The following is a 26860-nucleotide window of genomic DNA, read 5'->3' on the forward strand; positions in this document are numbered from 1 at the left end:
ACCTTTAAATTTTACAATACTTCATAGACTATTAAACATGGAACATCCTTGTGGGGACAAGAAATCAAATTTGCTCTTGAGAAGGGTTTCAACTAATTGATTTGTAGGACATTACAACATCCTCTAGCTGACAAGCTTTACAAATATACAAACTGGAGCTGAACTGAGAGTGCTTTGCTTTTTTTTTTTTTTTTTTACTAACACATAAAAGGTGTCTTTCACTCCTGTATCCTTTGGATACAGACATGTCAGTTTCATAGAGAAACTTACACATGGAGCTTTTTGATTTAGTTCCCTCCCAGCAGAATCTCATGTGGTCGCACATTGTTTAATCTCTTCTCATTTTTGTTGTGCCTTTTTGGTATCTTACAGGAACTCCAGGATGGCATCGGGCAGCGGCAGACTGTTGTCAGAGTGCTGAATGCGAGCGGGGAAGAGATCATTCAACAGTCCTCAAAAACAGATGCCGGTATTCTCCAAGAAAAACTGGGAAGCTTGAATCTGCGGTGGCAGGAGGTCTGCAAACAGCTAGCAGAAAGGAAAAAGAGGTAGGGTGACAAATAAAACAGGACTGTTAAAATTGAGCAGAATTATTTAAGCTGTCCTTTAAAAGAAAGATTTTGTGCAAGATTATAACCTGGCTGAAAGGCAGTAACTTGAAGGAACCCGTCAACAGTTCATCAAAAGCAGTAATGCATTTTTTTCCTTCTTTTTCTCCTTTATAGGCAGTCCCCAGGTTACAAATGAGATAGGTTCTGTAGGTTTGTTCTCAAGTTGATTTTGTATGTAAATTGGAACAGATACATTTATTTACCTATTATATGCAACTTAGAAGTTAGTCTTAACATAGTATTTATTTTTACCTTTCTCTGCATAGAAAGACTGAAATATTTTCAAGCCTGCAGAGCCTATGTCGTCCGTAACCCCGGACTCCCTGTTCTGAAATGTGTAGTTGTTGGACTTAAGTAGGGAGTGAGTCTGCCACCTGCAACTTCTAGGTTTGTTTATAAAAAGTCACATGATTGTTTAAATATGAATGTCTTCTGTAGTATATGCCAATTTTAGCACGCTGAGAACCGATGTGGGTTTTTTTTGTTTTGTTTTTTTTAAAGATGAGGAAAGGAAATTATAAAAGACTATTTTGTAGGAAAGACTGCTCTTGGGCTGGCTTTTTTAATATGGGAAGATGTGACTATGATGCTGGCAAACATGACAGTACTATTTACCTTTTAGTTCCACTGTGTTTGTTAGTATATTTCTGGAGAGGAACTTGGGACATGTTCAAATCTAAAGCAGAAAACAAAATCTCCAAAAGGCTATTGCTGTTTTCGGTCTCCATTTCACTTTCCCTTGGAATTCCGTGAGAGCACAGAAAGCCGAGCGCTTGCCGCTGCAGTCGAAAGGCATAGATATTTTTATAAACGGGATTTTGTATTGTGCTTCCAGTTGCTGATGCTAATGTTTTTCGGTTTAATAAGGGAGGATTTGGCCTTTATTTACCAAATGAGACTATTGTTGTGAACAATGAATGCTCAGTTCCATTGCCAAGTTTTTGCTTCCTATCATCTACATAATAGGTGAATTTTTAATATTTGGAAAGCTAAAAACAACTCATTGATGAATGTCTTTGATGAGGATATGTTAAAAAGGTTTTGAAATTGTGCCAGTTGTCTTTGCCTACCTACTCTTGCTGACTTTGTTCATGTTGTATTATTCAGATAATAGATTTCATATTTCTCTATAAAATGAGTGCATTAGTTGACCTACACACACACACACACACACACACACACACACACACACACACACACCCCTTGCTAAAGTTAAAAAATAATAACATCATCTAAAAAACTTGTATTTTTAAATCTTGGTTGAGAAAATATTGTAACATATATTAATAACATATAATAAAGACCCAAACTTTATAGTTAAATGGCTTCCTTGGGGAAGTTATGTACTTTTTTCCTCAATTGAATTCCTTCTGTTAAGCACACAACTATTCCATTATTTAAATAACTAATATGTTTTCACTATGAACAAGTTTAAACCTGTATAATGTCATTTCTGAACTTGACTCACTCTAGTCTAAAGTAAGATGTTAAGAAATGAAAAGATGCCCTGGCCGGTTGGCTCAGCGGTAGAGCGTCGGCCTAGCGTGTGGAGGACCCGGGTTCGATTCCCGGCCAGGGCACATAGGAGAAGCGCCCATTTGCTTCTCCACCCCTCCGCCGCGCCTTCCTCTCTGTCTCTCTCTTCCCCTCCCGCAGCCAAGGCTCCATTGGAGCAAAGATGGCCCGGGCGCTGGGGATGGCTCTGTGGCCTCTGCCCCAGGCGCTAGAGTGGCTCTGGTCGCAACATGGCGACGCCCAGGATGGGCAGAGCATCGCCCCCTGGTGGGCAGAGCATCGCCCCCTGGTGGGCGTTCCGGGTGGATCCCGGTCGGGCGCATGCGGGAGTCTGTCTGACTGTCTCTCCCTGTTTCCAGCTTCAGAAAAATGCAAAAAAAAAAAAGAAAGAAATGAAAAGATTACAAAAAATGGAATGACATGCTGTAAAAATACCTTGAATTCAGAATGTGGATTCAGTTGATTGGAGGGTTAGTTCTTAATTATATCTAAGATATTGTTTATCACTTTTAAATATCTTACCATAGGTCTGACCTATGGTGGCACAGTGGATAAAGCATCAACCTGGAACGCTGAGGTCACAGGTTCAAAACCCTGGGCTCGCCTGGTCAGGGCACATATGGGAGTTGATGCTTCCTGCTCCTCCCCCTTCTCTCTCTCTCTTTCTTTCTTTCTCTCTCGTCTATAAAAAAATGAATAAATAAAATCTTAAAGATCTTACTCATAGTATGCAAATAGAGTATATTAGTATTTTCTCTGATAACACTTTTTTTTACCTGAACTTTTAAAATCTTGTTGTTACCGACTTCTAAATGCAAATTAGAACTTGCACATGAGGATAGAGAAATAAGTTCTAAAATTTTAGATCCTTCCAGGTTCATAAGAAAGTGCTATATGCTGATTCTGTTGTGAAATATTACACAAATGATAGGTTAATTACAGCTAGGGACTTGACTGGAATTGGTTACAAAAATTTCTCCCATTTAAACATTTTGACCTATATTGAATATTGTACTTTTGTGTTTCAAAAAGTCATGATCAGCTTCCTTGAGGGTTTGTTGTTGTTGTTGTTTTTGTAACTCAGCTTTTAATGTTGTCAATTTCACACTACATTTTAAAAATAAATTGTTAGTATATTTAAATTTCTACCCGGATCAGTTTTGTGGCACACTTCCTCAGGATTTTTTTATCGTTTGAATTTTATAAAATTTAAAAAAAAAAAAAAAAAAAAAAAAAAACAGTTCTTCCAATGCATTCATAGCTATTTCCAAGCATCCAGTAGCAAATAAAGTCAAGTCAAATCATATTTTCTAAAGAATAATGTTAACCTAGCAATTGTGGGAGAGCTGTGATCATGAAACTCTTATTAATCAATGGCACGCTTTCAGGGCAACCCAAGCAGAAATTTGAAGGAAATACAAGTGATTCATTGCCCAGGTGAAAAATAAGATGGTTATTTAAGTCGACAATGGTATCCTTAGTTTACAGTGGGCTTTAAATATAGCTGTTGCAAATATTTAATGTTTCTTGTTCCACAAATGAAAGAGCATGCATGAGTTAAGCAAGAAAAGTCTATAAAAAACTATTTGGGGTGTTCTAGCTACATAATTTTAAACCTTTTTTGAAAATTCAAGATATCAGAAATATAAGAAGGAATTGTTCAGAAATATTCAAATAGCAATGGACATCCGTTAAAATTAGTCTTTGCTGGAAATAAATGAAGCATAAAATACAGTCAATTAGCTGTGCAAGTTAAGATGGAAAATTGTTGCCTCGAATATGTAGCCGAGGACTGAATGACACCTATAGGTTTAAGTGTGATGGTAATCAGTTTAATGATGGCTTAGCCCTTGAAATGGTCTTTGTAAGTGGAAAAGATGCAAATGAAAAATTATTGGCCATAAAGGAAAGTCATAGGTTAAAAGAGAGCAAGCCTGTGTATGAAGATTTTTAAGCATGGGCCCCTGGATAGAATTCAAGGGGGTCCTCTGAGCTTTAATGGGGGAAAAACTGTCTCTTTGTTTTCACTAACCTCTCACTGAAATTGAGCATTCCCTTCCATTTTGTTTTTATTTTCTTATTTATTTTTAATTTTAGTGAGAGGAGGGGAAGCAGACAGACTCCCACATGCGCCCCGACCAGAATACACCCTGCAATCCCACTAGGGGGCGATGCTCTGCCCACTTGGGGCCCTTGCTCTGTTGCAACGGAGCCATTTTTTAGTACCTGACATGGAGATCGTGGAGCCATCCTCAGCTCCCAGGGCCAACTGGCTCCAATCTAGCCATGGCTGCAGGAGGGGAGAAGAAGAGAGAAAGAGAAAGAGAGAGAAAAGCAAGACAGGAAAGGGTGAAGAAGCAAATGGGCAGTTCTCATCTGTGCCCTGACCCGGAATTGAACCGAGGACATCCACATGCCAGGCGATGGTCTACCACTGAGCCAACTGGCCAGGGCTTCCCTTCCATTTTGAATATAGGCTACAAACCAGTGCAATACTAGCAATACCTTTGAAATCCCAGATGTTTGCTTCTCTTTAGAGTTGGTACAGACATCTCAAAATACTGTTCCTGCTTATCGCTACTTCACAACTATGTTAGTTATTAGATCTGCCGCAAGATCTTATTAATGTGTTAATAATAAACAATCACTTGCATTATTATATTGCACCTTTGTTTTTTCGAATAGTTTTTTTTATTGTATTTCAACACAGTTGACTGCCTTTGGAGCCAGCTTATTTTATACTGTGGACTTACAGACATTATTCTGAGGAGGAGTACCAAGCTTCACTAGGTTGCGCATGGGGTCCACGGCATAAAAAACGATCTTAACTCTTTCTAGGCAGCTGTTCGTCCGCTCAGACCTGCCCACGTGCTGTCGTTTCTGACCCTTGGCTAGTGCAGTCACCGTCCTAAGACACTCCTCCTTTTCTGGAGTATTCCAGCCGATATACTAGTCAAGAGAACGATTTCCCCATTTCTCAGAAAGACAATTGTTGATACTAACAAAGATCGAGTAATAACAGTTTTAATTTACATGTTACCTGATCTATAAATATTGCTTGACACTTTCTCCAACCATTTTTTTTTTATTTAAAAAGTTTAAGCATATAGAAAAGCGGGAAAAAGAGCACAATAAGTACCCATAATACCCTTCTATCCTTCCCCTAATTTCCTACATCTGACAATTAAGATTTTGCATTTAACCTTATATACTGTTTCTTCCTTTCTCTTTCTTTCTCTGGACCTCCCTCATACCTGTCTTTCTCTAATCTAGGGAATAACACACACACACACACACACACACACACACACACACTTTTGTTGTTCTAACATTTGTAAGTAACTTGTGGCCAGCTTCAGAAAGCAGGAGAGCAGGATCCAAGTGGCTTCAGAAACAGCATCTCTAAAGGCAGATCGAGCCAGGCAGCAGACCCAGCTGAGGTGGGAAAACAGCTATAAACATTCTTACTTTCACCCTCATTCCTTCAGCGTGCATTGCCTTAGAATAGCAGCATGCCGTATCTAACCAGGCTTGTTTCTCATGCTCAAGAAAATTAAAAATAATACCATATTATTACTTCACATCCTGCCCATCTCCAAATCCCCCACTGGTTCAAAAATGTCTTCTGTTTCTTTTTTGAGCTTTTTATTCGATCAGTACTCCATCATGCTTCATACATTTGGCTTTGTAGGGGAGAAAAAATCTTTTACTTCTACCCTCTAAAGCAGGGGTCCCCAAACTTTTTACACAGGGGGCCAGTTCACTGTCCCTCAGACCATTGGAGGGCCGGACTATAAAAAAAACCTATGAACAAATCCCTATGCACACTGCACATATCTTATTTTAAAGTAAAAAAACAAAACAGGAACAAATATAACATTTAAAATAAAGAACAAGTAAATTTAAATCAACAAACTGACCAGTATTTCAATGGGAACTGTGCTCCTCTCACTGACCACCAATGAAAGAGGTGCCCCTTCCAGAAGTGCGGTGGGGGCTGGATAAATGGCCTCAGGGGGCCGCATGTGGCCCGCGGGCCATAATTTGGGGACCCCTGCTCTAAAGTTTAGTTTCAGAGCCTGTAAATTAAACTAGCAAAAGGCACCTTAATAAGTGAACAGGCATACACATCTTATTGGATGTTAATATGTTTGGGTGGTATGAGGAGTTTCATGGAATAGAAGTAAAAACCCCAAAGAAATGATAGACCTAAGAGCTTATATACCATTTCAACAAAAAATGATAAAATTATAGGGACAGAACAAGACAAAGGAAAACAGGTTTGGGCTTCTAGGGGTGGTAGATATATTGTGGGAAGGGAAATGCAGTATAAGGGGAAACTAAGTATAAGAGATATTTCTGTAAGATTTATATATAATTTGTTTTGCTTGTTTGTTTATTTTAGTAAGGTTCTTTCATGCAGATTCAAGGCGATGCCAGTCTCCAATGATAAAAGTCATCTCCTATTCCTGGTGCAGGAAAAGGAGCAGGGGATTACCTTTACAAAGGGAAACTCATACCTTGCCTTTAGGCAGAATCAGAGAATAGTAGACAGCTTTTCCTCTGTCTCTGATTTCTCGGTTGCCTCCAGCTCAAAATAATTCTTATGCCAAAGTGCCGTATTTTGAGGTGGCATTTTCTGATCCCTCTAGCTATTATGTTTCCTCAGTCTCTTCTATTCTAAATAGCTCTCCCACCTTCTGTTTCTTTTCACTGATGCTGACATTTGAAAGAGTCTGGTACAATAGCCTGGAAAAAAACATCTCACCTTTCTGGGCTTGTCTTTTTTATTTTTCCTTGCTGATATAATTTAACTTGTTCTCTATGTTCTGCCTGTCTTGTAAACCGAAAGTTGGGACTAGATGTGACTTGAAAAGTGTAAGTCAAATGTGTTTGGCAAGAAAACTTCATACAGATGCTGTGTTCTTCATGTCCCGTCCAGAGATGTGTGCTGTGAAGTAATTGTACTATAAATGCTGCCAAGCTTGAGCACTTAGTTAAGGTGGTGACTATCAGGTCTTGAATTGTGAAGCAACAGTTTTGTCTTTGAAATAATTAAGGCATCTTATAGCTTAACTATCCATGGTTAATCCTTATCTGTCTCAATTATTAACATGGGGGATTATGAAATAGTAATTTTCCTTCTTCTGACATGATCCTATGGGCTGATTTCTCTAAAAATCACACACGGACACACACACACACACACACACACACACACACAAACAAGAAAAGGCTTTTTTTTTCTCTCTTTGAAGTCAATATGAACTTCTGTATTTTTATTTATTCAGTATGTTTTAATGGCTTGACTAGATGGTGGTGCAGTGGATAGAGCCTTGGCCCGGGATATTGAGGACCCAGGTTCAAAACCCTGAGTCACTGGCTTAAACAGGGGCTCATCCATCTTGAGTGTGGGCTCACCATCTTGAGTGTGGGGTCGCTGGCTTGAACCGTAGGATCATAGATATGACCCCATGGTCACTGGTTTGAGCCCGGAGGTCACTGTCTTTAAGTCCAAGGTTGCTGAATTGAAGCCCAAGGTCGCTGGCTTAAGCCCAAGGTCACTGGATTGAGCAAGGGGTCACTCACTCTGCTATAATCCCCCAGTCAAGGCACATATGAGAAGCAATCAATGAACAAATAAGGTGCTACAACTATGTGTTGATTCTTCTCATCTCTGTCCCTTCCTGTCTGTCCCTGTCTCTTTCCTCTCTCTCTCTCTCTCTCTCTCTTTTTATCTCTCTCTCTCTCACTAAAAATGTATATATATGTTTTAATGACTTATAGTTAGCTGTCTTGTTGAAGGTCACTTTTACCAAATTTGACCCGTGGGAACTCGTTCAAGCTTCCCACTTCCAAGTCCCAGGCTCACCTTGGGCTTTTCCTGGGCGAGGTTCGGAATCAAGCATTTCTCCAAGGGTTTTTGGTTTCTTTTTTTTATTTTTATTTATTTATTTATTTATTTATTTATTTATTTATTTTTCTGAAGCTAGAAACAGGGAGAGACAGTCAGACAGACTCCCGCATGCGCCCGACCGGGATCCACCCGGCACGCCCACCAGGGGGCGATGCTCTGCTGCAACCAGAGCCACTCTAGCACCTGGGGCAGAGGCCAAGGAGCCATCCCCAGCGCCCGGGCCATCTTTGCTCCAATGGAGCCTCGGTTGCGGGAGGGGAAGAGAGAGACAGAGAGGAAGGAGAGGGGGAGGGGTGGAGAAGCAGATGGGTGTCTCTCCTGTGTGCCCTGGCCGGGAATCCAACCTGGGACTTCTGCACGCCAGGCTGACACTCTACCACTGAGCCAACCGGCCAGGGCCCTGTCTTTGGTTTCTTTTAGTGCGTAATGGCGCATAGAAACCAAGATCTGGCAGGAACCCCTCCTCAAAAGAATACTACCACCTTTACTGGCAAGCGATCCTAGGGGGGAAAATGTTTTTACACTACTTCCGTAAGAAAGTAAAAATCTCTTTCAGAATGCATCCAAGTTCACAGTAAGGCTAGGCATATTAAAAATCCCTTATGTGTAAGACATCAAGTAATATCAGTAACTTCTTATTCATATCAATGCCTCTCTTCTGAATCTTTGAACCAAAGTTTACCTGTATATAATCTATGCTAGTTTGCCAAGCAAATTAATGGTGTAAATAAGCTAATGGGACACATTCCTAAATGTACTTAAGGGAAGAAATTGTTTTTTAAAGACCTTAGCTCATTGTTTGCATACAAATGGATGCTGTTAATTAGAAATGAGCCTTATCTAATTCATTAAAATAGGCCTAGTAGGACCTCTTCTTGAAAAACCTCCATTAGCAATTCATATTACTCTATGCACTCTTCTTAAAATGACTGGTTACCCCTAAATCATCTCCACTTTTGGCTTCTAGCTAATTCAGATTCTCCTCAGAAAAGCACCTTCAATGTAGCACCTTCCATTTCTACAGAATGAAAACCACAACTCTTAATGTAATGCATCGGTCTCTTCACAGTGTGTACCACCTTTTAAAATGTACGCAGCGTCTCCAAGTAAACCAGTCCTCAAGCCTCCTCACACGCCCACACTTGCCCCCAGGACCTCTGCGGCCCTAGCTCCCCACTACTTGCTCTGAACTTGAACTCCCCCAGTTTCTAATCACAGGTTGTGTTTGACCCTGACTCTGCCTTCATGAGGCGCCGAGTTTGCAGACTGAGTGAGTGCCCACAGGCCGAATCCTTCTCGGAAAGCATGAGATGTCCTTGCTTAGGTACTGTTTTGAAATAATTGCCAGCATTGAAAAATTGAGAGGCTTCATCTTTTTTAAAAAATATACGTATTTCTGTCTCCTTTTGAAATCTGAGATCTGGCTACTAGGCACTTATTTTCACATTCTCTCAAGGCACCACCGGCTACAACAGAGTAACAGATGTTTCAAACTTTTGCTACACAAAGTATGGTCTCTGGACCGGCACACAGACATCACCTGGGAGTTGCTAAGAAATGCAGATCTAATAAATCATAGTCAGCATTCTAACAAGATTCCCAGGTGATTCATGTGCACATTAAAGTTTGAGGAGCACAGGTTTGGGCAAGCAAGCTTTCTCTTCAGTTTGCCACATCTGTTCCACCTCAGCCATTTGTATCAACTACTTTCCCATAGATGTTTGACTTTATAATACTTCACAGAGAACCTGGTGCAAGATGATGGTGTCGATGGTGGTGACACACTTAATATTACCAGGCGAGGCTCCAAGTGCTTTACCTAGCTCCTATAATCTCCATAACATCTCCGTCCTTATTTTCATTTTTACAGAAGGGCAGTTAGAGCACAGACTGCTGGCATTCTTTGCCCAAGGTCAAATGACTAGCAAGAGTTAGAACAGGGATGTGTGAACCTAGATAGCCTGACTCCAATATCCTCACTCTAGACCCAGCTTTGCATTACTTACCTTGCCTTTGACCCTTAGTAGTCTGTGTGATGCACTTCCAGTTTCTGCCCAGCAACCCCTCACTTACCAATCGCATCCCCTTAGCTGGCCATGCTCAGTAGCAAGGGAATAGGACATAGCATATGTTATGACCCCTCTTTTCAAATATTATCAATCACTTGTGCTATTTTGGCTTGTGTCTCGAGCATAAAAGGACTTGAAGTTTTCTACCCTTCAGCTGTCACTGAAACTATTTACTTTTTGAAATTGAATCGTCTTTCCCCTTATTTTTTTCTCAAAATCCTACCATCCTCCAAAACCCAACTTAAGTGCTGTTTTCTCAGTAAATGGTACCTGCTCTTCATAGGTGGAAGCAGTTTGTTCTTTTGATTTCTTCCTGCTTGTTTTGAGAACACTCGCATGACATTTTACAGATCTATCATGTGTCATACCCTCATCAGTTCCATTTCCTCCCTCAAGAGTGAAAGCTTTACGAGGGCAAGACACTCCCTTATTTTCATCTCTATAAACCCATAATACTGAGTAGAAAACCTAATACATTGTAGATGATCAAAAGTATTTTCTCAATTTGAATAGTAAGAATTTTTGTTCCCATTAAATTAAACATTTAAATCTTTATATTTGACACTGTCACAGAGGCTAAAAAGACATCTAAAGAGCCAGAACCATTTTTAAAAAATGTGTTTACAATATTAATACATTTCCATAGATACGCTTTTAGTTCTAGAAGTTGGACTTGATCAATTCTTATCTTAAAAAGTAGAAAAAGTTGTGATAATAATTTTTATTTTAAGTGTTCTCCAGAATTTAATACTCTTAAGAGACAAGTGGCTTCAATTTCCATAACTATTCACACCAGAAAGATGCTCTTTGAAACATTTTCTCCATTTATTTACCTTAGTCTTACTATATCACAACATTCTAAGTGAATAAAGTATGAATTAACCTTGAAACTGGGCATTTTATCCTCCCTCAGCTTATAACCACAAGATGTTTTAGACAGTATCCATGTCACCCAAGAGCTATTTTTAAATTGATCAGAGAGGATCATACAGATATTATACTGCTCACAAAAATTAGGGAATATTTTTAAATGAATATGAAGCGATAAAAAAAAGAAACATTTAAATTTTTTTTATTAAACAAGAACATCAGAAAAGTGAACAAGTCAAAGAAAGTTGTTCAATTATGCAAATAAGATACAAAACCAACTTTTATTTCATTGGTGCAAATGCACTATACAAAAGGCTGAAAGTACTGGAGTATCGCACGTTCTGTGATCCCCTAATTTTTGTGAGGCATGTATTTTCTACAGGTGTCTGTGGAAAAGCTGGTCTCTTCCCATCTGTTCTCTGATGACTCTTGAAAAGCTTTCAAGGACATTCATAATTCTTCATCAAAAGATGATGAAAAATTAGCTTTATAGTTAATCTTTTAATGTCATATTTTATTCTTTGAAACTTGGCAAGTTTTAGTGAAGCCGACTAGCTGGAGCCAAGCATGCTGTTACATTGGCTGGTACCAACAATAGCACTTTCTATAGATACACAAGTAAATGCACTTTATTCATGACCTTCTATTAACTTTGGGGGGGAGGCAGGGGAGGTAGGAATTACGGAGAATGTCTTAGGAGAGATGGTCTCTGGGATTGGCCTGGAAGGATGGCATAAGTTACATGAAAAATGAATGGATATTCCACAGAGGGAAAGTGACATGAGCAAAATCAATGACACAAGACAGAGTTCGCTACATTGAGGGACAACATGGAGTTCAGTACAGAGAAGTTCTAAATCTCCATTTACTTTTAATCACCTAATTATCCTCAGCTCTTTATCCTATATGTAGAACCAGCTGCCCAATTCCTGTTCCAGGCTTCATGCTTGATATTAGTTCCTTATAGATATCTTTGGAATGTTTTCAAATGGTTTTTCTGGAACCACAGCCCTTTCCTCCCAGCATCTGAAAGGATGATTTTTTTTTTTTTTTTTGCATTTTTCTGAAGCTGAAAACAGGGAGAGACAGTCAGACAGACTCCCGCATGTGCCCGACCGGGATCCACCTGGCACGCCCACCATGGGGCGACGCTCTGCCCACCAGGGGGCGATGCTCTGCCTATCCTGGGCATCGCCATGTTGCGACCAGAGCCACTCTAGCACCTGAGGCAGAGGCCACAGAGCCATCCCCAGTGCCCGGACCATTTTTGCTCCAATGGAGCCTTGGCTGCGGGAGGGGAAGAGAGAGAGAGGAAGGCGCGGTGGAGGGGTGGAGAAGCAAATGGGTGCTTCTGAGAGGATGATTTTCAAGAGTCAACTCTATGTTGTTCTTATCCTGCTTATGCAAGTTATTCTTAATTTTCTTAATTCTTTTATTTAATGAAATATTATATAAACTAATAATAGGAATGCAAAGACAGTTTTGGCTTCCATGAAAACTAAGTTGAATGCTTTGGAAAATTTGACAAAGGTGATTAGAAAAAAAGAAAAACTATTTAATTAGATATATGTGAGGCAACTATTCAAGAATGGAGGTAGAGGGTAGATACCACAAAAATCTGGAAGGATTTTGCATTTATATTCTTTCTAACGTCTCTAAATTTTACTCTACATTTAAGAAACTAAAGTTCAAGTCATGCATGATGAAATGTAGGTGTGTTTTATGCAAGAAAGAATATATTAAACTTTAGTCAGTGGACCCTTACACCAGGAAAAGTCTTGTACCCCATACCAAATGAGTGGTGAATTAATGGCCATTTCTGTGTTCTAAGAGAAAATAAAATGTTTAAATGTGTATAAGTGACCTTATACAATTCTTACAATTTAACAGAATTTTTTCTAAAAACTTCCTACCTACTCATTCTAATCAGGTTTAATAAGCATTTTCTCTTGTATGCCTCAAAGACAAAGTATGCAGTGATGATAAATAAAGCAGTCAAGATGGCCAGGTCGTGGCAGATTCTGTATCTCAAATCATTGTTTTCTAGGGTGGGATGGAAGAATGTTGGGGCTCTGGCCTATTGGCTCAGTGGTAGAGTGTCAGCCTGGTGTGTGGATGTCCCGGGTTCAATTCTCAGTCCAGGCAGACAGGAGCATTGACCATCTGCTTCTCTCCCCTCCCCTTTTCCCTCTCCCTCTTTCTCCCCCCCCCCCCCCGCAGCCATGGTTTGATTGGTTCAAGCACATCGGCCCTGGACACTAAGCATGGCTCTATGGAGTCTCCGCCTCAGGCACTAAAATTACCTTGGTCACGAACATGGGCCCCAGATGAGCAGAGCATCAGCCCCAGATGGGAGTTGCTGGGTAGATCCTGGTTGGGATGCATATGGGTGTCTGTCTCTCTATCTTCCTTTCACTTGTAAAAGTGGGGAGGGGGGAGGTTGTTGGAAGGATTTTTTAATGGTTTATATTTGGAAGCACATCAGCCCCTCTGATAATTGAGTTGAGCTCAGGGTAAACTGAAGAAGGTGAGACTGACAGCAGGGTGACCCGAGTAGATCTGGAGGATTTCAGATTAGGGATGATGACTATGTCTCAGCAGGTTAAATCTGGTAAAGATGTGACAGATCCAAGATACTCACTCGATAGGTGGCAGTAAAATAACGGGAATTAATTAGATGAGATGGGGGAGGATGAAGGGAGGTGTCTAGGATGCCTGCCTTCTCTAGATTTCGGGCTTGGGGAGCTGGCTGAACGGAGTGCTCTTAGCTAGGGTAGGAAACCCAAAGGGAGTACACAGATGGAAAGGGGAAAGCAAATTCGACAGACAACATGGGGTATGATGGGTTTGAGGCGCCCGTGGAATATCTAAGCCAAGGTGGTCATAGAACATGCATTTGAGTATGAGCATCAGGGAGAAACAAGGCTGAAGATGCTGAGGCGCAACTCCTCTCTCAGTGGAGCGATGGTAGCAATCCCCAGTCAACCACCTGCTTCTCACTGAGACCCCCTTTCTCATGTCATTCACTTATTAACTGGGAACCAAAACAGTTAGTTCCCAGAGAACACGTTAACCAAAACTCGCTGCAGGGAAGAAGGGCTTCGGGTGGCAGGCAGCCACTGTGGCAGGTGAGTACTTGTGGTGACCAATGAACAGAGGTAATCCATGTGACCTCCATGGGACCACAGTCTACTCCCTTAACTACCACAAGTCAAATGGGTTGGTAAACAAGCTGTTGGGGAAAATATGTTGATCACAATATACAGGAGAATAAATTCACATTTTTTATCCTACTATTTGCAGCTCAGAAATGTTCCCTTTATGTTCGGGACCCCCTGGTGGAAGAGAGTATTTTGAAGCGTGGGTTTAGTGTTCAGTGAAATGCAAATGATCAATACAGGAGGAGCTAGAGAGCCTGTGACAGGGGAACAGTCCAAACAGAGGACGCCCAGTGAGACTCCTCCCTTGCAGTCCTGGAAACGCATTCCTCCTGTAAGGTCACTGCTGTCTGAAATCTGCCTGTTGTTATCCATTTGACGTGACAGTAGCCATACTGGGCCCCATCGTTTTCTTAAAACAGACCAAATGACCTTTTTCATTCTTTGAATTTTCCTTGCTTTTGAGGAAACTTGAGTTGTCCACCTTCAAGGTCTGTCCTGTGAGACATGTTTTATACGAAAAGCAGTCATTTCCAAAGTGCATTTTCTGTTAGAATTACGAGCCATAATATTACTAAAAGGGAGCTCGGCCTCCACAGGTCAGTAGGCCATCTTTATGCACAAAAGAAAACCCAAATTCCTGAGATAAACATGTGCTGATCCTAATGATTCCTTTCTTGCTTTTAGGATAACTAAAGGGTACCTTAGACCTGTGTGCTTATCTATTCTCATGTTCCCGTTAGCAAATCTCTTCTGTTTTACTAATTTGGAATTGTCATAGTTTGGCCATCAATATAAATCTAAAGAGATAATAATGTGCTTTTTCCCACCTAGGTTAAATTTGAATTAAAATATTTTCTCTCTTTCTCTACTATGATAAAAAAGTTTTTAAAAGTCTTTTTTAAAATAGAAAACACTAGCCCTGTCTGGATAGCTTGGCTGGTTAGAGCATTGTCCTGAAGCACAGAGGTTGCTGGTTTGATCCCTGATCAGGGCACAGATAGGAGCAGATTGATGTTCCTCTCTCTCTCTCTCTCTCTCTCTCTCTCTCTCTCTCTCTCTCCCCCCTCCCCTCCCCCTCTTTCTTTCTCTCTCTCTCTCTCTCTAACATCAGTAAAATAAACATGCCTGACCTGTGGTGGCACAGTGGTTAAAGTGTTGACCTGGAATGCTGAGGTTGCTGGTTCAAAACCCCTGGCTTGCCTGGTTAAGGCACATATGGGAGTTGATGCTTCCTGCTCCTCCCTCCTTCTCTCTCTCTCTCTCTCTCTCTCTCTCTCCCCCCTCTACCCTCTCTAAAATGAAAAAATAAATTAAAAAAAAAGAAATACAATAAAATAAAAAACACCTACATGTGTGAGCTGCTAATCTAATAATTTTCACATACTATCAATATTATGATGGTGAACATATAACTATCTCCTTTTTATTTTCAGCAGAAGGCTTTATGTCTTATTTCACAGGAACTTTGCCTCAATGAATTATTCTGTCTCCCCCAAATACACACCAGCACAAATATATAATCACCCTTTCTCTGCTGGCTACCTACCCCTGACTGAGGAAACGTTTTAAGCTCTCAGATTAAAAATAAATTACAGATAACTTTTTTGTAATGAGCTCTACTGCACTTGTCAGATCGTTGGGCTGTGAAGAAATCAGTCTCATGTGCAGCGGAAAGCCCCACTTCCATTCCCAAACACAGAAGTCTCGAATAACAGCTCAAGAAAGGGACAGAAAAGGAGGGAGAGGTTCCAATTCAGGAATTAGACTCCCAGTGCTGGATTCAAATAGTTAACCGCTGGTTCTCTACTCTAATGACCTTTCTAAGTATAAAAAAGAATGACCTTTCTAAGTATAAGAAAGACATACTGAAACGTAGTTTATTATTTCATGCATTTAATATTTAAATAAGAACAATAAAAGAGATACACAAAACTAGATTATGTTATGAGTTTAAAAATATTAATGAAAAATATTAAATGATACCTGACCAAAAAAAAAACCCACAAACAATAAAACTGTTATTTCAGATATTTCCATGTTGCTTCTTGATTGGCGTCCTCACTTGCAATTATTTCCCCTAAGGACAGAACGGACATCACTACAGGTGCTTAGAATATGCTGTTGTGCAGATGAACGTTATAAGAGTAGGAAATGTAAATTTGTGATTTCCACATTGGGCGGCTGCCCAGACGCCCACCTTAGAGAGAACCATGATTCCAAGTGCCATTCTAACAACCGGTTTGCCCAACTCAACCAATAATTAGGTATCAGTTCTTCTGAGCCGGTGTGAACCGGCCGAACCCCACCACTGTAGAGTTCTGATTACATCCTGGGCCTGCATCCTGCCGTGGGCCACCCACCACTGCAGACAGGCGCTAAAGCATGCCGCTGCTACTAGAAAGAATTCCTTGCATTAGTCTGTCGCTCATTCCAGATTCAAAAACTGAACTTCTGCCATAAGATTTCCCACTACGATGAACATGTAGGGTGCCCAGATTCTGGGCAGCCCCATTGGAAATAGCTCTCTTAATTCCCTCTCCTAGTTATTATCCCCATTTTAATCTCTTTCTTCATAGTCACTACTACTTGCATTCACCTGTTCTCTTTTATCTCATCTCTTTCTTTGCTCTTGGTCCCTAGCATTGCTCTAGTGCCGTCTTTGCCAAGGCCATCAATGATTTCTGGTTGGTAAAGCTACTGGACACACCTCGGTCCTACTGGGGGACACTTGGCATTAACTGACCACTTTCCGTCTTAGCACTTGGCCTTACATTGTCTTTCATGTCATTAATTTCAACGGATTTTTTTCTACCTTTCTGCATAATGCCTTTCTCTTTTCATTTCACTCCTTCTTTCACCTGTTCCTTAAATCCTGACGTATCTGAAGGACCTTTCCTCTACCTTCCCCTCTTATTCTGTATGCTTTCCCTGGTTGTTATCCATAGCCAGAGATGTTAGCGCTCACTGTATCACTTAGAGTCAGATTCACAGAGTGAAACAAACAAATACAGCAGCTGAAACAAGGTGGGCATATATCCATCTGTCGTGCAAAATGAATCTGCGGCTAGGTAGGCTGATATTATTGATCTAATGCATTGGAGACACCGGTCCTTCTATCTCAGAAATATGCCATCCCTAGTGTGGCCCTTACCTTCATGGTTCAAGAGGATTCTTAGTGCTACAGCTATCACATCTGTTTTCAGACTAAGGGATTGGGAAGGGAAGAAATTGGGAATGCCTTTACTCTTTTAAGGGGAACTCATGCCTGACCAGTGGTGGCACAGTGGATAGAGCATCAACCTGGGACACTGAGGTCCTAGGTTTTAAACCCCGATATTGCCTGCTTGAGTGCGGGATCATAGGGTATACAGATAAGCAGCCTTTGTCACAATCATCTGTTTCAGTTTGGGCCCTAAATCTAATATCCAACCCAATATAATGCTCCAAATTAGACCTGTGTATCTACCCTCCAAAGGAACATTTCAACTTCCATGTCCGGAAGCCACCTCCAACTCAGTATATGCAACACTATGTTCTATTCCTCCACAAAATCTATGAGTGGTATCACTATTTATTCACTTGCTCAAGCTAGAAACTTAGAAGTTAAAGAGTTAATACGAATGCCACCAAGTTTTTATGTGCTTATCCTATGAAACAGTCTTTGTTAAGAGTTTCCTAATGTTTTCTCCCTTAACCTCCACAACACAGTTTTTAGTATCCGTCCTCTCACCTGACTCCATGCAATGGAAAAGTAGAGAATGGCAGTATCCTGATGGCCATTGTACAGATGATCCAGTTGCAGCTCAGAAAGATAAAGCTATTTGAACAAGGCTAATGAAAGTTGTGAAAAGACCAAGAGCTAAAAGCTACAGCTAGTGCTCGACTTACAAAAATGATTGATTGCAACAGACCTGTCATAACACGATTTGGTCGTAAGCTGAGTAGGCTATATGTACAGTACTGTGAAATGATGTTATAAAAATCTTTAAGTCAAAGACAAAGACAATTTCCTCTTGGTAGACATCTTGGGAGGGGTTTGATGAAAAATATCCAAGACACAAAACACAAATTGCTGTACCGAGTCTGGGATAACACAGTTGAAATGGTGCACGTGGAGATGGTAGTGCTGCCGGAAGCTGGTCCGCACTGTCGTACACCCAGCTGGGCAACGCTTGCACTGCCAGACACGAAGCAGTCGTGGCTAGCAATTGTGCTCATAAAGTCGAATGGTCGTAAGTTGCATAGGTCATAAGTCGATCAATATTTGTATTTATCCTGACATGTGCCTTTTTCATTATGATCATATTTACCAATGTGAACAAAACAGCTAATGAAGATAAACAGGTCCTGGCCAGTTGGCTCAGTGGTAGAGTATCAGCCAGGTGTGTGGATGTCCCAGGTTTGGTTCCTGGCAAGGGTTCACAGGAGAAGCGACTATCAGCTTCTCCACCCCTCCTTCTGCCTCTCTCTCTCTCTCTCTCTTTCTCTCTCTTTCTTTCTCTCTCTCTTTCTCTTCCCCTACCAGAGCCATGATTCAGTTGTTTTGAGTATATCAGCCCAGTTGCTGAGGATGGCTCCATGAAGCCTCCACCTCAGGTGCTGAAAATGGCTTAATTGCAAGCATGGCCCCAGATGGGCAGAGCATTGGTCCTAGATGGGGATTGCCGGTGGATCCCAGTCAGGGCACATGCAAGAGTCTGTCTCTCTATCTCTCCTCCTCTCACTTGGAAAAAGAAGAAAAAAATTAGTAAATAAAGATAAACAGGGATGAGACAAACTAAAAAGGGAACAATCCCTCTTTCTTTATTCCCTCTCTCTCAGCCAGTTGAAGAGCCTCAAGCCTGTATCTTCTCAGATTTGTGCTTGCTCCAATATCTAAAGATAATAGTATCTTTGATGCATTTATGACTTTTTAATGATGTGAAATTTGATTAAGAAAAAAGGCTACAGAGACTTAGTAAAGGGGAAGTAACTAGAGAGGCAAAGTTGAGCTATAAAATAAAGAGAACAGGGTGATCCTTGAATGTGGCTTGGGTTTGTGGAGTGTTTTAGAAGTTGAAATATTCTGAAACCGTTGATGGATAGAAAAGAAATAGGCCTGACCAGGCAGTGGCACAGTGGATAGAGTGTTGGACTGCGATGGAGAGGACCCAGGTTCGAAACCCCGAGGTCGCTGGCTTGAGTGCAGGTTCATCTGGTTTGAGCACAGGCTCACCAGCTTGAGCCTAAGGTCACTGGCTTGAGCAAGGAGTCACTCGGTCTGCTGTAATCCCCAGTCAAGGCACATATGAGAAAGCAATCAATGAACAGTTAAGGCGCTGCAACAAAGAAATGATGCTTCTCATCTCTCTCCCTTCCTATCTGTCCCTATCTGTCCCTCTTTCTGTCTCTGTCACAGAAAGAAAGAAAGAAAGAAAGAAAGAAAGAAAGAAAGAAAGAAAGAAAGAAAGAGAAAGAAAAGAAAAGGAAAGAAAGGAAAGAAAGAAAGAAAGAAAGAAAGAAAGAAAGAAAGAAAGAAAGAAAGAAAGAAAGAAAGAAAGAAAGAAAAGAAAAGAAATGAAATTTCTGGAATGTTCTGTAGCCTGTGAATTGATGCTCTTTATTGATAAAGAAATGTGAGTTACGATTAGAAGTCTTTTCAATGATCTTTTGTTGCTAGACTGGGCTTCTGTGGCTATAACTGTGGGAAGACTATGGGTCATGAGGGGCCCTCAGACTTTATAAAGATTACAGTGAGAACCAAACTCTCCCTTTATGAACCAAGAATGATATTTTAATTGATCAGAATTTATCTATGACAAAAATAGCTGGTTTCTCCTACTGGTTAATTTGGTACTTTCTTCCTGATTTACCTGTTCACTGGACAGTGGAATTGAAAGTAATTGGAGTTTAGGTTGGCCAATTACATAAACCTGCTAACTAAATGCTGAGCAATAGCCACCTATAGTCCCACTTGTGTTTATTACCTTTGGAAGTAAACAGCATGGTGCTTTTGTGTTTCTGTTTCTTAGTTTGCTCTTTTGTTTGGCAAGCTACTTGAAACTTGTAAGCCTCATTTAGAAAAAAATAAGAATAATAATACATATCTCGTAGGGTTGTTGTAAGGGTTAGAGATGATATAAATAAATTGGCTAGCCCTGGGCCTGGTACCGGAGTAAGAGTTAGAAACTAGTCTCTGGTGATAGGACTCCTCAAAGTGAAGGGAGAAGCTCAACAGAGTCACTTCTCAAAAAACAACACTAAATCTGGACGAAGTCTTTTATGACTCTGGGAATCAACCAAAGGCATCTCTCTAATTGGAAAGTGATTATATATGAAAAACTATTGAACTTACAGTAAGAACTGTAGAAGGCTGTGGGGTTTTTATGCCTGGGGATGTTACCACATCCTCAACTTGGTCAGCATAGTTGTAACAGCATAGTATAAACATATAGAAACCAGCAGCTTCACTGCCTGAGGGGCTCACTCTATTTGGAGCCAAATATATTAAACCTCATGCATAGAAGTATCACTAACGACTGGCCATGGCTCAGTGGATAGAGTGTTGGCCCAGTGTATGGACAGCCTGGGTGTGATTCCCACTAAAGGCACACAGGAGAAGCAACCCCCTCCCCCCTCCCTCTCCTTTCTCTCTCCCCCTCTTCTCCCTTTCCCCCTCTTCTCTCTCTCCCCTCCTCTCCCTCTCCCCCTCCTCTCCCTCTCCCCCTCCTCTCTCTCTCCCCCTCCTCTCTCTCTCCCCTCCTCTCTCCCTCTCCCCCTCCTCTCCCCCTTCTCTCTCTCTCCCCCTCCTCTCCCTCTCCCCCTCCTCTCTCTCTCCCCCTCCTCTCTCTCTCCCCCTCCTCTCTCTCTCCCCCTCCTCTCCCTCTCCTTTCTCTCTCCCCCTCTTCTCCCTTTCCTCTTCCTCTCCTTCTCCCTCTCCTCTCTCTCTCCCCCTCCTCTCCCTCTCCTTTCTCTTTCCCCCTCCTCTCCCTTTCATCCTCTTCGCTCTCTCCCTCTCCTCTCCCTCTCCCCCTCCTCTCTCTCTCCCCCTCCTCTCCCTCTCCCTCTCCTCTCACTCTCCCCCTCTTCTCTCTCTCCCCCTCTTCTCCCTCTCCCCCTCTTCTCCCTCTTCCCCTCCTCTCCCTCTCCCCCTTCCACAGCCAGTGGCTTGATTGGTTTAAGTGTTTCCCTGGGCGCTGAGGATAGCTCCATTGCAGTGCAGCCTCAGGTGGTAAAAATAACTCGGTACTCGAGTATTTGGCTCCAGATGGGGTTGCTGGCTGGAGCCCAGTCATTGCGCATGTGGGAGACTACCTCACTATCTATCCCCCTTCTTCTCACAAAAAAAAAAGAAGAAAAAGAAGTATCACTAAAGGTAGAAATCTAAGTGGCAAATGAATGGGCAATTAGCAACTCAGCTGGCCTAAAGTTACTGTCTTGGTTAGGACAAATACTTGACTAGAAGTCTAGACTAAAATTTGATTTATCAGGGATATATAAGAAATGAGAATGCTGTAAAAGGCTTGGACAAGTTTTCCGTGTGTCTGCTATAGGATAACTGAAAACTTGCCTGAACTTTGTATACAGTCTCTAACACTCAGATCAAGTGACAAAAGTTGGAATTACTGAGTCCAGGTGTTTGAACACAACTGATGTCCATTTATTGTGTAATGACAACTAAGCTATGCTGTCCTGTAGGAAGCTAGGCAAAAATTTAAAAGAGATATTACAGTCATACACTGTAGGAAGTCATTTCACAGATATTATTTAGGCAATTTATTCTAACTTACATAGCAGCAATCCTGGGGTGTGATGGGTAATCAGAATCCAGATCTGCTTTCATATACTAATTAAAATGTTGAGTTTTCTAGAAAAAATATATATACTTCTAAAGAAACAGGGAACTGTGACCCACATTCAGGAAAAAAAAGCAGAAAAAAAATTGTCTCTAAGTCAGATGTTATATTAAGCAGGTAGAGACTTCAGAGCTCTTATTATAAATACCTTCAAGAATTAATAAAACTATTTTTAAATAATTATAAAAAAGTACAGTGAAAATGACAACAAATCAAGAATATCAACAGAAAGATGCACGTTATTAAGAAAGGAAATGAAAATTCTGGAAATGAAAAGTACTGAAACTGAAATGAAAAATTCACTAAAGTGGCTTGAGACAGATTTCAGATGGCAGAAGAACGCATCAGTATGCCTGAAGATAAATAGAAATTACCCAATCTGGAAAAAAAGGAAAATTAATGAAAAAAAACTTACCAGAGACTCAGAGACCTGTGGGAAAATATTCAGTGTATCAATGTCAGTGTTCTGAGAGTCCCAGGAAGACAAAAAAGAGATAGGGGCATAAAAAATTACTTGAGGAAATAATGGTCAATCACATCACAAATATCCTGAAGCTCAGCAAACCACAAACAAAATAAATCCAAAGGGATTAATGCCCCCAAACATCAGAGTCAAACTATTAAGATACAACCACAAATGGGAAAATCTTGAAAAGAGCCAGAGAAAATGGACTTATCCTTTACAGGGAAACATTATATGATTAGCAACTAACTTCTCATCATAAACAATGGAGGCCAGAGGCAATGGAATGACATATTTAGAATGCTGAAAGAAAAAAATAAACTGCCAACCAAGAATTCTAGAGAAAATAAAACTATCCTTCCAAAATGAAAGTAAATAAAGACTTTCTTAAACAAAGAATCAGAATATTCCTTGCTGGCTGGCCTGACTTAGAAGCAAAAACTAAACTCCTTCAGGCTGAAAGAAATATCATTCAGTAACAAATTTAAATGAATAAAGAAAGAACAAGAGAATGAATAAATATGTAGGTAAACAAAAAAGATACAAATATACATATATTTTAACTTTAAGACATCTGATTGCATAAAGTAATAATTATAACACTATTTTTGTTACATATGTTATATATGTCATAACATATATAGATGTAATGAATAGGATGATAATAGCACACAGGAGAAAGAAAAATGGAGTTTATCAGAGCAAAGTTTCCATATTTCACTAGAATTAAGGTAGGTTTCTTTCTAGTTTTACTGAGATATGATAAATAAATTATGCATATTTAAGATGTACGATGTGGCTATTTTGATATAAATATGCCTTATGTAATGCTTAGTACAATCAAGCCAATTAACATATCCTTTACTGCACATAGGTACTATTTGTGTATCTGTGGTGAGAACATTGAAGACCTATTTTCTTAGCAAAATTCAAGTTTATAATTATTAACTGTAGTTGCCATGCTGTAGATATCTAGAACCTATTCATCTTATATGTTAAAATGTATACCCCGTTAGCCACCTCTCCCCATTTTCCTCATCTCTCCCCACCACCCAGTTCTTGGCAACCATCATTCCACTTTCTGATTCTCTAGTTCAACTTTTTTTTTTTAGATTCCACATGTAAGTGAGGTCATACGTATTTGTTTTTCTGTGCCTGGCTTATTTCACTTGCCACAGTGTTGTCTAAGTTCATCCACAATATCATAAATAGCAGGAGTTGTTTTCTTCTTGAGATTAAATAAATTCCATTATATATATGCATATACAACATTTTCTTCTTCCTTTTCTTCCATTGACAGACACTTAGATTGCCTCCATGTTTTGGGTATTGTGAATAATGCTACAATGAACATGAGGGTCCACATTTCTCTTTGAGATAATGGTTTCATTTCCTTGGCTATCTACTCATAAATTTAATTGCTGGATCATATGGTAGTTCTACTTTTAATGTTTTGAGGAAGCTCCACACTGTTTTCTATAATGCTATACTAGGATACATTCCCACCAATAGTATACAGGGCTCCTTTTTCTCCACACCCTTGCCAATCCTTATAATCTCTTGTCTTTTTGTTAATAGCTGTTCTAATAGGAAGGAGTTAAATTGGTTTTGATCTGAAATAAATTATGATAAATTAAGATTCATATGTAATCTTTAGAATAACTGCCAAATATGCATCTAAATATAGTTTTTAAAGAAAGGAATAAACATTGTGCACTAAAACTGTTTAGTAAAAGAAAACAGTAAAAAGTAAAAGAACAAAAAAGACGAAAAGCATACAAAAATAGCAAAGTGCAAGGAATAAGCACAACTATATCAGTGGTTATATTAAATGTGAGTTTATTAAGCCTTCCACTGAAAAGATATTTCAGTCTTGATGTTTAAAATAAGACCCAACTCTATTCTAAAAGACAAATGCTTCAGGGCCAAAGACATACAGTTTGAAAGTAAAAAATGAAGGAGATAGATATGCCAAGCAAATAGTATTCATGATAAAAATGAAATGGTGATGCTAATATCAAACAAAATAAGCATTAAGATAAAATATGTTACTAGTGACAAAGAACATTTATAATTATAAAAAATAAGTTCATCAGAAGACATAACAATTTTAAGTGTATAAATAATTAACACAAAGACCCATATGTCATGATGCATACATTAACAGAATACAAAGGAGAAATAGAAAATTCAACAATAATTATTGGTGACTTTATATCCCACTCTAAATATTTGGTAGACCATTTGGACAGAAAATCAGAAATGATGTAAAAGACTTCATCGACACAATCAACTAACTTGATCTAACTGATGTTTATAGGATATATCACCAAATGACAGCAGAAGCCATAATCTTTTAAAGTGCCTATGGAATATTCTCAAGGATACATCATATGCTAGTTCATAAAAATATTTAAGTTATTATTTTTTTTTAATTTTTCTGAAGCTAGAAACCGGGAGAGACAGTCAGACAGAGTCCTGCATGCGCCCGACCAGGATCCACCCGGCACGCCCACCAGGGAGCGATGCTCTGCCCCTTCGGGGCATCACTGTGCCGCAACCAGAGCCACTCTAGCACCTGGGGCAGAGGCCAAGGAGCCATCCCCAGCGCCCAGGCCATCTTTGCTCCAATGGAGCCTCGGCTTCGGGAGGGGAAGAGAGAGACAGAGAGGAAGGAGAGGGGGAGGGGTGGAGAAGCAAATGGGCGCTCCTGTGTGCCCTGGTTGGGAATCGAACCTGGGACTTCTACATGCCAGGCCGATGCTCTACCACTGAGCCAACCGGCCAGGGCCTTAAGTTATTTTTAAGGATTTAATTCATAAAAAAATTATGTTCTCTTTACACATCAGAATTAAATTAGAATTTAACAACTGAAAGAAATTTGAGACATACCAAGCTATTTGGAAATTAAACAAAACCTAAATAATCCATGGATCAAAAAAGAAATCAAAGAAGTATTTAGGGAATATTTTCAACTGAGTGCAAATAAAAGCACAACATGTCAAGATACATGGGATGCAGTTAAAGCAGTGCCTAAAGGGAAATTTAAAACTTGGTGCACCTGTGTTACAAAACATTTAAATTTCTTAATTATTTAGGCCTTCACCTTAGGAAACTAGAAAATGAATAGCACACTAAATCTAGAGGAAATAATGAAGATTAAGGCCAAAGTAAATAAGAGAAAAGCAGAATAAGATTAGAGAAAAGTCAATGAAACTAAACATTAATATTTGAAATGATTTTGAAAATGTAAACTTAACTAGACTGAAAGAAAAAGACAACAGTTACTAAAATCATAAAAGAGGGGGAAGATCTACCAACTCTACAGAGACTAAAAGAACTAGAAGGTGATCCAAAGAATAACTTTGTGTCAAAAGTATCTCCAAATTAAATGAAATGGTCAAATTCCTAGAAAGACAGAAATTATGAAGTCAGATTCAAAAAATCAAATTAGACCTAGCATACTAGTATGGAAACTAAATTAGTAATTTTAAATCTTCCAACAACAACAACAAAAAAATCCAGGCCAGATGATTTACTTGTGATTTAATTCAAGTAGATAAGTATTTTTAAAATACCAGCCTTCAAAAAAATATTTCAGAAGAGAGAATATGGAATTTTCAATTTGTTCTATAATGCCAGTATTATTCTGATTTAAGTTATACAAAGATATTACAATAAAAGCAGTGTCCCTCATGAACATAAACCCAAAACTTTATAACAAAATTTAGCAAGCTGAGAATGGAGCATACATATAAAAAATACATAACATGGTTATGTGAGATTTATTCCAGAATACAAGGTTGGTTTAATGTCCAAATATAATTAATATGGCCCTGGCCGGTTGGCTCAGTGGTAGAGCGTCGGCCTGGCATGCAGGAGTCCCGGGTTCAATTCCTGGCCAGGGCACACAGGGGAAGCGCCCATCTGCTTCTCCACCCCTCCCCCTCTCCTTCCTCTCTGTCTCTCTCTTCCCCTCCCGCAGCCAAGGCTCCATTGGAGCAAGGTTGGCCCGGGCGCTGAGGATGGCTCTGTGGCCTCTGCCTCAGGCGCTAGAATGGCTCTGGTTGCAACAGAGCGATGCCCCAGATGAGCGGAGCATCGCCCCCTGGTGGGCGTGCTGGGTGGATCTTGGTCGGGCTCATGCGGGAGTCTGTCTGCCTCCCTGTTTCCAACTTCAGAAAAATACAAAAAAAAACAAAAAACAAATATAATTAATATAACATACCATATTAGTAATAAAAGGACAAAAACCAAATGGTTATGCCAATACTTATAGAAAAAAGCATTTGATAAAATCTAACACACAGTGATGATAAAAATTCTGAACAAATTAGAGAACGTTCCTTAACATGATCAAGTTCACCTTTGAAAAACTTATGACTAACATCATTCATAATGGTGAAAGACTGAATATTT

General features: G+C 40.0%; 1 protein-coding gene across 5 annotated transcripts in view; it reads left to right on the forward strand.

Moving 5' to 3' along the window:
• Positions 1 to 26860, forward strand: part of DMD (dystrophin) — a 2360554-nt gene that overhangs the window by 1406479 nt on the left and 927215 nt on the right. For all 5 annotated transcript variants that reach the window (XM_066250305.1, XM_066250306.1, XM_066250308.1 and 2 more), the window contains one exon: positions 373 to 548. In XM_066250305.1, coding sequence (XP_066106402.1) covers positions 373 to 548 — 176 coding nt within the window. The remainder of the gene's footprint in view (positions 1 to 372; positions 549 to 26860) is intronic.

This window comes from Saccopteryx bilineata, chromosome X (genome assembly GCF_036850765.1).
Source record: "Saccopteryx bilineata isolate mSacBil1 chromosome X, mSacBil1_pri_phased_curated, whole genome shotgun sequence".
NCBI classification, from domain to species: domain Eukaryota; kingdom Metazoa; phylum Chordata; class Mammalia; order Chiroptera; family Emballonuridae; genus Saccopteryx; species Saccopteryx bilineata.